Genomic DNA, 11,838 nt, shown 5'->3' with positions numbered 1-11,838 from the left:
ACTAAGCAAATGGATTATAATCTCCTGCTGAGGAAAATGACAGACTTAAATCGAAGGAAATTTGTGGTACAATGCATTGCATTAATAACTAATCACACTTTATTAATCCCCTTGGAAAATGTTCAATTTTAAGGATGCGGTGGGCAGCCCTATCAGGGCTGATTGGGGTCACGGGTCTTGCTCAGGGAGCCACAGACAGTGGTGATCTGTACACTGTGGGATTCAAACCTGCAAACTACCGATCCCAAGTCCAGTTGTCGAGCCTCCAGGCAACCCGATGTCTCAGGTGCGGTGAAGCAAATTATAGCCACATTAAATCTGAATTAATTTTGCTTGAATGGCTCTGTTGAAATTTGTCTCTCCATGGTAAGAGGACAGAACTCTACAACAATGCTTCAAAGACTGGATAGAGAATCAGTTTGAATACAAACTCTGATTTCTATTGATTCTGAGCGTGAGCTGGTCCATTGCATTCATTCTTAAACCAGAAAAAGAAACTAAATTTATTTTAGCATGTCAACAATGATGATAATGCAGATGACTGTTTAAAATGGTTGAATATTGAAGCAACAATATAATTTATACACAGATTTTATTTTAAATTCAAGTTGTTGTTTTTTAAGACGTTTTGCCACCTTTTGACGGTGTAGAGATTATATGGATGTAGAACAATATCTATAAATGTACACAACAAAAGTGTTTCTCCTGTGAATCAACTTTCTAAGTTGAAAACCACATTTTAAAAGATTATCCCCCACAAAAAAACTGGACTGAAAGTTTACAAAAGTAACTCCATTAGCAAAAAAATTGTTGCAAAAAGCTAAAAACTATTAAACTATAAACTGTGTGTCTTTTCTCTGTACCTGTTTTATATATTTTTAAAATGAGTTGCAAGTAAACATTCGATCAAGATTAGTTTGCACATGTCCCAGTCCAGCTCGTTTTTTTAGTTTTTACAGCTTACAATGCTGAGAAATCGTATTGGTAGAGCCAAAGTCAGAAAATAATCCTTAATCCTTAATTAAGGGAAATGTTGTTGATTGTTAATGTCTGAATAGATAGATATTCTTACTAAGCAATATATATATTAAAAAAAGTTTCCTTTTCAGCCTAAGACATCCTTTTATTAGACACAATAACTGTACATTAATAAGGAAATGACTGACAGAGAAACATGTTTACTGTTAAAACAGGATAATTTTATTCACACAAGTAATTTACAATAACTTATGATCAAGGAGAAACCAGCATGTTGAAACTGTTCTACAAGTTTGTCAGAGAACAAAACTGGTGAATTTATCATATGATGCTCCAAATGAATCGGTGTCTCATTACATGCACTATACCTGCATATGTGTTCTGTGTGGAGTGAAAGAACTCAGAATATAAAAGAGCAGCAACAGGCACTTTGTCAGCTGTGAGAAGTGAACGTGATATGTTTTATAGAGCACGGCGCCGACTCTCTTGAGTGTTTGAAGCACACCGATGAAAGTATGGAAAGGAAATACTTGAGAAGCGAGGAGGTTTTTGATGAAAAAAAAACCCCATCTTTCTTCAGATCTTTATCTCAGTGCGGAAGGTCTGTACGAGCTCGTGTTTGGCCGGGTGTCTCCGCGCCCGCACCGTTAGGGTCCCGTCAGGCCCCAGTGATGATGTCACCGAGGTGGGATCCACATCCTCAGGCAGCTGGCACTTGTGGGTGAAAGTGTTCATCACTGATCCGTCCTGGGCCAACTGCAACAGAGAGAAAATGACTGATTTGTTGGAGACATGTATTTAAGAAGTAACATTACATGTATTCATTTAGAAACATGCATAACTTGTGAAAAGGAGGAGGTAGTTGGTTTAAATTGTTCTTTTTCACGTTTGACCATTAGTCTGGCCTCACAGAAGGAGCTGGATCAACAGTGTGGTAAACCACAAGAAGACCCGGCTCACTACAGAGGCGTTTGCAGTCATTATGAAACCAACTTAGAAATCTGATCTGTCACTAATGTCACTCATCTGTATATATTTCTGTACATGGATGGATCTCATTTGTAGAGGGTGTCCAACTTTGGCCAAAGGATCCTGTTGTGGAAAGACCAGCAATGTCGTAAAGACTAAGTGTGACTGAGTCAAATCCAAAAGAAGCCTGCTCACCTTTTCTGCCCGGACTTCTATTTGGTTGTTGGATGTGGTGACGATGACATCCTCGGGGGAGAAGTCTCGTACATCAACTGTGAACTGGTAGGAGTCGTCAACAGTCTTGATATTTCCACCTCCACCTGAAACCGCTACGAGACAACAAAGATATATAAAAAATATCTCAGGAGGAAACCTGGAGCACAGGTAAATACTTATCTCTACATTTCTCTGCCAATTAGTTCTTAATGAATTTTGTTTTACACTACTCAGTAATGGGCATGTACCCTTCATCAACTGGTGGTGTCTCTCACTCACAATGTTCCATTGATTTAGAATATTTCATCATACTATTGAGAGATTTGTAGATGTTTGCACCAAAAGTATTTTGTTGTTCCAGAATAAACTCCCTATATATATATATATATATATATATAAAAAAGAAAAATCTAACTCAATGAAATGAATGTATCAGTGTACAGACTTGGATGCTGAAGAAATGCCGGTGCAAAGAGGTCTGTCTTCCAAAAAAAACAAGCTTTTTGTTTAGAGCAGAGGGGAAGCTGCAGCAGAAATAAAACCGGCGACCACCAGATGTTTTTCTAAAGATGCTTTTGTTCTTGTAATTTTTGAGAATAATTCAGAATCAAAATAATAAGTGGAAGGTAAAACTATGAATCCTTCTCAAAAAATTACTAAATGCATTTAAAATGGGACCAAGTGTAATATTTTGTATTTAACAAAAAATAAACTTTAGTGCAAAACCATGAGTTTAATCAGCTGCAGTTGTCGCAGGCTATATATAGTATTTTAGCAGATATTCATAATTACTATAATCTAAGTAGTACAACAGCTGTTATGGTTTTTAATGCTTCTGAATGTAAACAGCCTCTTGATAATAATGTCCTATAATGTTGAAAATAAATATTAGGAATTCTGCTATTCAAATAAAAAGTACTTATGGTCTTAAAATTACTTAAATATATGGAGGGGGGGTTGTTAAATTGAGTTTATTAGTAGTGGGATAAGATCTCTAGCCAGGACCTAAGCTGATGGCCCATAACAACGTAAACATTCACTGGAAGATAAAGTTTGACAATTTATATCTAAAATCAAATCAGCATTTGATGTATTATAATGCAAACTATCATTTTATGGAGTAAACTTTCAATCATTTTACTTATAGGTTTTGAGGACCACTGTTGGTGCGTCATAGCTTGCAGCAGCTGGAGAAGCAATTTAAGGGGATGGCTGATCAGTCCTGTGCCTGCTTGGTCTAACACAATCAGGGTCCCAGCAGGTGGCAGGACCAGAAAGGTGCCACACATGCATGTGTGTGTGTGTGTGTGTGTGTGTGTGTGTGTGTGTGTGTGTGTGTGTGTGTGTGTGTGTGTGTGTGTGTGTGTGTGTGTGTGTGTGTGTGTGTGTGTGTGTGTGTGTGTGTGTGCTTGTATGAGGACACACATGCATATGTCCTCATACAAGACTGGACACGTAGAGTCTTTATCTTGTGGCTTCCTCTTCCAAACTATATAGTGACCAAAGGGAGAAAAATCACAATTTAACCAGAAATATTATAATATATGTAAGTGTTGTCTCTTTTACGCTTACTTACCACTGATTATAACAGGCAACATATATCAGGTTTATCAGAACTCTGATGTTTAAGGAAACAATTCAAGGTCAAGGACAATATTTTCTTTATTGTGAAACATGGCTTTTAACATGAAACAAATACAGGAGCTCAGTAGGACACTTGTACTTGTCACATTACATAGTCAACATGTGCATTAGGAGTTATTTACATAATCAAAATTGTATACTACTCTTTTAATATTTGTTAAACCTCAATGAAGACAAACAAGAGTGTATCAGTAAAGACAAACAATGCCATGTAAAATATGTAAAGAGGTGACTTTCCTCTGACTGACCTCACACACACGCCATCACGCTGGAAATTGTGTGTCTGTGTGAGAGATATTAGCACTGACCTCACGTCTTCAGCTTAGCTTGATTATGTGACATCACTCCGGCTGTTTATGTGTGTATGTGTGCACAGTCGTCACCAGGCAACCAACAGTCCGTTCCTCACGCAGGCGTCATCCCAGATACTCCGTGTGTGAAGTCACACTGCTGGCAATCAATCCTGCATTCCCTGGCCTATGTGCACGTACTGTATGTGCAGTGTGTGTCTCGCTGTCCTGGTAGCAGCTCCTATTGGACGCCGTCCGTGGCCCCAACGCAACTGTGCATCGCCCATGACTCACACAGCTCATGGTCTGTGAGTCCATTTAAAGATCAAATGCCACTCATTCATTCACACGTCTGTGAGCATCGGCAATGAATTGATCCGGACGAGTTCACACCGAGTGCACACATAACTGAGCCAGAGGATGAACCCACAAGTGTACCGTCCCATGAAAACACACAAATGGTTTTGAAATTCCTTGAATTGAAAGTTTTCTATAAGAAAACTGGTCCAATGTAAACTTTTGCTTCTTTTACAAATAAAGTTAGATGAGCACAGGTGTACACATCACCCACAACAAACTCCTTTTGAGTCCTGTGTCATCCCTGTCATATCACAAAGGCATGGGTGCACTTCACAGTCATCACTGTCATGTTAACCTGCATTTTCTAGTATCCCTGTGCTGATTTGTTGATAAAAAATACATTTCAGAGTGTGTAAATGTTGCTGTAACTTACTGGAAAAACCCAAAGCGTCTGTCCCGGGCCTCATGAAGGAGCCAAAGTCTTCAGCGAACAGTCCCCGGCTCTTCTCCATGTATGGGTTAACAGAGGAGGAAGTAGACGAAGTTGATGAAGTCTGGTGGAAACTACGCTCCGATCGATAGGCAGAGGAGTTGGTCACACTCATGGATGGCTGTGAGTGTCGGGTGAAGCAGAGGAGGAGAGTCTAGGGAAGCAAAAAAGGAGGCGGAGAAAGTAGATTCTTCTTGTGGTCCCTCTGGTCTGGTGGTTTGGATATGAGAACTATGAAGCACGGCTCTTCTCCGCTCTTCTTTATTTGATCACTTTCTGTATTTGTTTCTTGTTTGTGACTGGCTCATTCACTTATTTTCCTCTTTCCGAGCAGTCGCTCACCCTCAGCTTTTATATACCGCTTGACCCCGTGCACAGTCCGAGGTGGCACGTGTGTTCCAGCTCATTGGGAAAGGGTAATAGTGTTCTATATTTATCATTAGTCACAGAGTGATGGAGAGAGGGGGTCTGTGGTTAGACAAGTTCTGGGCATCTGAGGGCCCGAGGTTAAGAGAGGGAGGGAGAGAGAGAGTGGGATTTGATAGAGAGAGCAAGGGAAAGAGCAAGTGTTGAGAGGGACAACAGTTGTCATTCCTGACACACCATCCCTGAAATAGCTTTCCTATCCTAACCCGCTCCTTAATTTCCCCTCTGCATCTTCATCCATTCAGTGTTTTTCCTCTGCTTTCTTGAAATCCAAACTTTATTTATTTTCTAAATCAAATTGAATCTGACATGGTTCTGCTATTAAATAATGAGAGATTTCACGGCACGATGGAATTTCTTTCCTTTTACAGGCCCTTGTTTCCAAATAAAGTCTCCCTTCATGTCATCTGTTTCTCAATTTAACTCTAATAAGTTACACAACAATGAGCGAACTGCTGGAGAATGCTGCTTTCTTGATCCCGCTGTGCTGGGTCAAGTGAGGAAAAAAGTGAAAAAGGAGCCCTTAGCCCTTATCTCAGAGGATAAGTTGAGCAGAAAACAAAGATGGAAAGAATGTGTTTGAAAACAAAGCCATCAGCGGGGGGCAGGGGACTTAGTAGTGACATTGCTTTGTGGCTATTAATATCTACATGGAGACTGCAGCCCGTCATGATTAGACAGCGGCGACTCCTTTTTCCTGTAGTTAGTGCTGCTGAAAGCTAATCCATCAAAATCCATTTATAGCATCTCTGACGTTGCATATTGCTTTGTCATTCCAATAAACAGAGGGTTCCCTATGATTTACAGGTGTCAAATCTAAAACACATAATAATACAGCAATAGTTCATATCACTATCTCAGTACTGAACATCTAATATCGCCACTCTAAAAATTGAAATGTGAAGAAGTCTGCAGAACAGCACCAGAAGAAGGCCATCTTGGATTTTGAAGTTGAAAAGGTTAGCCACTATTGCACACCACACTGTGTCATTTGCTCCCAGTCTTATCAGTATGAAGCTCAAAGCCTCCTGCGGAAGGTCTAAAATCAGCCCGGCAACTCACCACCTCCCTACCAGGGAGGCGCAGAGCCTCCTCTCCTCCCCAGTAACAGCGCTAACATTTTTTTCAGAGTGCTCACAGTGTTTTGCAGCTTTTCTGGAGCTCCCATCCAAACCGAAGCAGCTGGTAGCTACCAAAAAATAGATGGCAGATTAAATGTCAATAAATGAAGTTGTTCACACTTTTTCACCCTGCTGTAGTGACTGCTTTGCCGCCAGCATCGACATTGTCTTCTTATTTCTGTGACTCATGCTTTATTCGTATAAAATATCAAATGCTTCGGCTTCTCTGGCTTGTCAGCTGTTCATTTGCTGCAATACGAGAGAGGAACATTAGCAGCCCATCAATCCTGAAAAACCCGCCGGCTTCTTGCAGTAATTAAATGATAACATTGGTAACCAGGCAGCTCTGTCAGACAAATGACAAGAACCAAATAGAAAATGTGAGTGTGCATGGAAACTCCCCTGGTGAAGGTTGGACGGACTCTGGTGGTGAGAAGATGAGAAGTGGACAAAGAAGAGAAGGTGTGACACGAAGCAATGATGAGTAAAAAAACCAGAAAAAGATGGAAAGAGAGAAGCCACATGGATCTGTCTATATCATTGAAAATAAAGAAATTCAGATTTGCAATATGAGACAAAGAGGGGAAGGAGTTAAATGTGTTTTAAACATTAGTATATTTTTCCAGATTACATCTTTATGTTTTTTGGGGGTATTATATTAATAGAACACATTTTGAATAAATAATCTCACTCACACACACACACACACACACACACACACACACACACACACACACACACACACACACACACACACACACACACACACACACACACACACACACACACACACACACGCGAAGGCTCAGATTCAAACCGGGGATATTCTCACTGGGAATTGTGAGGGCTAACCACTAAACCACAGTGCGGCCAACTCAAAGACAGTTATGAATTCACAATTTATGATCTTCCTCGTGTTGCTATTTTTCTCGTCAGGTTTTTTTTCATGTGGTATTTGGTAAGTGTGTATTTAGTTTCCAGGGCACCATTCCAAATAAAGCCTGCTTTTTAATTATCTGTATACAGTTTCAGTTTAATGTCAGGTTGTCAACGTCAGTCGAGGCAACTTTTTCACAAGACCATTTTTTTTTTACTGCTGATTTATAAGCACTGTCTTTGTACAAATGTGTTAAAATGAACTGAACAACTGAACAAACATAAGTTTGAAATGTTTTGCTTCCCCATTGAGTGAAAGAACTCAGTTTGATGTAAGAAAAGAATAATCATTTTTGACTCGAAGATATCATGAGTTAAATATATTACATTATGTGATCTGGAAAGAAAAGATTATATATATATATATATATATATATATATGCACTCAGAATGCTACTGAAAAGAAAGTAGGTGTGAATAATTTTGGGGGAAAAAGCTATAATAACATGAAAGAATAAAGGCGAGACACAGCTCGTGCCATAACGGAGTATATAATTCAAGGAGGCTCATGATCATAGGATTTAGGTGTGAAGGAAAGCACAACACATCACACCACCTTGAAAACTTCAATCACATGAATAATCCTACTGAGGAATCCTCTGTGAGTGCTATTACAGGGTTTATAGGTCAGAGTCAGAGGGAATAAACAAATCAAATCTCCAGCTCATGTGGTCAGAAATCATATCAGGTTTTACACTAAATATGGAGTCAGACTCTGTAATTATTTCGGAGAGCTGCCCAGAGTGACAAGCATGAACGTCAAAATGACCTGGGAAGAAAAAACAAAGGAGGGAGCGAATCAGATCCATCAGGAGTCCATGTTGTCCCACCAGTGACATTGAGTCACCCCCGTGTGTGTGTGTGTGTGTGTGTGTGTGTGTGTGTGTGTGTGTGTGTGTGTGTGTGTGTGTGTGTGTGTGTGTGTGTGTGTGTGTGTGTGTGTACAGACACAAGTATGCATATGCACACACTCCTCTTGTTGTTTGGCCTACAGCTGCCGAGTGTTACATAATAATGCAGAGGGACAAATCCCACCATGATAGACTGTGACTGAGCTGGAAGGTCGTCTCACAAATACTGATTTATTTTCAGATGATTGTTAACTTTGTATTCAAAAGTAGCTACAGAGGTAGAAAAACTAGACTGAGAGCTCACAGACTCCACTAACCTTGATCCAGTTGCCTCAATGAAAAGTGGCACATATACAGTATTTCTGTTTGATCTAAATAGCTACTTACAATATTCTGACTTAATTAAACTTACATGAAGGATTAAATCAGCTTGGAAGAAAATACTTGGAAGCAGCAATTCTCTGATTGTGGCCAAGTACCTTGTGTTGTTACAGTGAACCAAATACAAAATATAAAAATGCATTTGCAAACTGCTTCTGTATACAGTAATGGTGTAATGAGTTAGGCGGAAAAAAATTGATAAGATTTAGTGAATTTGAATCTACATCGTTTTGTTTTTTTTCATTCATATGGTTGCTGACAAACAAACAACAGCTGCCATTCACAGATAAAAACAAGATAGAAAGCACAGCTGCCTACTTACATATCCTGTAATACAGTCCATCGTCACACAGAAAACTACAACAGCAGTTAACTGTGAAGGCTGTTCAGGTGACGTTCATCTACACATAGTGACCTCCAGCGATTGGAGCAGTAACGGCAGCAGGAACAGAACAAGGTGAAGAAATGTAACTTTCACCATTATATAACTGCAATTTTAAGCCAAATGGTTTGAACAATTTGTTGTTGTTTTTTTTGTGCTTTTAGCAGTCAAGAGACCTGTTCTATGGTTTGTATAACTCTGGCTATGTTAGTCTCATTACAGGTGTTCAAAAGGTAATGTCTATCAGTGGAAATCGATTTATTGGGCTTTTGTTTGTATGATGATCTATTGCATTTATAAAGAATCACACTCGAATGCATGTCATTTCTTTTAAGTCCATTATTGATTCATATTATACATCCACCGTCCTCTCACAAAGATTAAAGAGTTACTTCGTTACTCATTTCTCTTTGGTCTGTTTTTCTTGGTTGATAATTGCTGCAGATTTCAGTAGGGTAGTAGTAGTAATATAACCTAAAAATAAAATCATACAAATGGATAAAAGGTGCCAAGAGGAACTGCAACTAACTAATTCTGTACTTTGTGTCTATATTTAAGTTTGAAAAAATGATGACAGCCTGTCTGACTTCTTCTTTTCAGAACCTTAATGACACTATCTCATGATATTTGATGTTAACTTATGTGGTTACACTCTCTGCTGTGTTGTGTTCAGGCCACATAATAAAACTGTTGGGTTTGGCTGAGGGAGCAGTCTGGTTAAACACCAAAACAACACAGTAATGAGAAAAATGGTGCGTTCATTATGTAAGCTCCTGTTCCCTTCCTTTTGGTTTTGTGGAAATATTTATACATGACATGGATTACTCACTTCTACTTAACTTATGCTATAAATATAAAGCAAATCTTAGGATTTTTCTATTCAAAATAAACCTCTTAATATGTATTTGCAATCGTATGAATAAGGAGCTGTGTCTTTGAAAGTTTTGTTTATGTAATTCGATGTGAATATTTCACTCCTTGCCAGGAGGTGAAACTTCTCAAGCTGTTGATGAGAATTGTGTAAAATAATCTCCTGGCTGGCTTTGCATTTGCTTCATTGTCCCGTTCCCATGGAAACAAGTTTCATACTGGGGGAAAAGCGGTCTCTATGTGCATATTGATGTGTGAGTGCATGTGGTCCTGTATTTCTCTCTTTGTGGGTCCACAGATCTAGAAGCACAGTAGACATTAGGGAATCGATTCTTCTGTATATGTTTTATGAATTAAGAGTTAAAACGAGGTGTGAGGCTGCAATGGTGTGTTACGGGTTAGAGTTAGGCGCTCAGTGGTGATGGTTACTGTAAAATATTAAAAGGTGGAGTCTACAAAGACAGCATCACAAATGTGTGTGTCGTCAATCAACAACTCTTTCAAGTGGCATGTTTCAGGGTTAAGGGTTGGAGTTAAAGCTGAGTAAAGTCCTCTAGACCTGAATCCGACACAGTGTAATATCCCCGGGAGAAGTTGAACATTTGTTTGTCTGAGTGTGCCCTTGATTGTTCAATCTGCGTGTGTGTGAGAAATGATTACCTTGACCTTCAGCCGGCTGCTGAAACCAAACGTTAATTTCCTCCGAGGTGTTAGATATTTCCAGGACTCGTGAGGATTGTTTCATGTGAAATGGCTTGTCCTGGCTCTCAGGGGATTCCAGACAAGGGTCTTTGAAGCAAATCGCTGACATTGTGAGGGTCATAGCAATCGCTCCGAGTCCATATAAGCTGCTAAATATTAACCACAGCCAGCACCACTCTCATAGTATAATAGAGTTTGGAATGAGGATAGAAGTTTTGTTTGTGAAGCTTGTGTAATCATTCTGCAACAATGGAATGACTTTTTGTTTGTCGGGAGCATTTGTGCTCCATGACTAGGTTTGAAGAGGACTCAGTATAGTTTCCTCAGTGTTTCAATAACAGCGTTCAGTGTTCATTAAACATGTGGCCAAACAACTGTGTAAACACACATTTTACTTTTGTCTCCTTTGAGGATGAAACTCAGAATATTAATGTACATGTGGCGATCTCCTTCAGTCAACACTCTCTCCAGAAGATTTTAATACTGTGAGGCTGGTGTGAAACTACAAGCCCTTGATGCTGCACGAGTATTTAGTTGTTTAACCTTTGTTTAACTGACCAAGTCAGGGTGGGAACAATCCCAGACATCTCCGTGGACCAAACAGGACAGAAAATGGATGGATGGAGGATAGTTGAGAACCAGTTCGCATGAAGACGACCTGACCAAGAGACGGCAGCAAGAAGCTAAATACCTTAAAACAGCAACGACAATACAAAAAAATACTTATACATAACAATGGAAACGATAAAGACCAAACTCATACAAGATTTATAAACGTCAGAAGCAGATGCTCTGATCAGAGAATATTGTTTTCAGTGATTTCAGTCATTAGGAGCAGCAAACTGAAATAAGACTTGACCAAAGGAAATGCAGGTTTTGAAAATGATCTCAGGATTGAAGTTGTATTTGTTCTTGGAAATATTGACCAATGAATTAAGTTTTACGTGGGCTTTACCAATGAGAGGTTTGTAAATGTGACACCTGAGTATAGATAACAATGATGAGTGTTCAGTATGACACATGACATCCAGTTCTTGTGAAGATTTCATCACAGTAAAATAGGGTGGGAGGATTGTCATTTTGGCCATGCTGTGTGCTGTAGGGTGAGCGAGGGATGTTTTTTTTTCGAGTTTTCGATTTAACAACGGTCCAAATACAGCCAAAAATATATCAACCAAGCACAATAAAGTTCAACACAGCTTTTAATGGATAAATAATGGCTATAATATGAAAGAGAATCGATTGGAAAGTGCTCATAAATACAGACAGGGCAAGCAGGACA

The 11,838-nt window shown here is 39.3% G+C and overlaps 1 protein-coding gene across 1 annotated transcript; it reads right to left on the bottom strand.

Annotated features, from left to right (window-relative positions):
- Window positions 1–1,106: 1,106 nt before the first annotated feature.
- Window positions 1,107–5,570, bottom strand: hspb7 (heat shock protein family, member 7 (cardiovascular)). Its single transcript, XM_080469158.1, has 3 exons — window positions 4,831–5,570; window positions 2,143–2,276; window positions 1,107–1,734 (listed from the first exon to the last, which is right to left on the bottom strand). Exons 1-3 carry the CDS (start codon window positions 5,000–5,002, stop codon window positions 1,555–1,557), a joined length of 486 nt encoding a protein of 161 aa, XP_080325284.1. The 5' UTR covers window positions 5,003–5,570; the 3' UTR covers window positions 1,107–1,554.
- Between the last annotated feature and the right edge of the window lie 6,268 nt (window positions 5,571–11,838).

This window comes from Lipophrys pholis (assembly GCF_963383615.2).
Source record: "Lipophrys pholis genome assembly, chromosome: 8".
Lineage (NCBI taxonomy): Eukaryota > Metazoa > Chordata > Actinopteri > Blenniiformes > Blenniidae > Lipophrys > Lipophrys pholis.
Note: the sequence above shows the minus strand (reverse complement) of the source record. Positions and strands in the feature narration are given on the sequence as shown.

Coding starts and splice junctions, on each gene's coding strand:
- hspb7 (XM_080469158.1), bottom strand. CDS start 5,002: ATGAGTGTGACCAACTCCTCTGCCTATCGATCGGAGCGTAGTTTCCAC. Junction 2,277..4,830: donor AGACGCTTTGGGTTTTTCCA/GTAAGTTACAGC, acceptor GTTGTCTCGTAG/CGGTTTCAGGTGGAGGTGGA. Junction 1,735..2,142: donor TAGAAGTCCGGGCAGAAAAG/GTGAGCAGGCTT, acceptor TCTCTGTTGCAG/TTGGCCCAGGACGGATCAGT.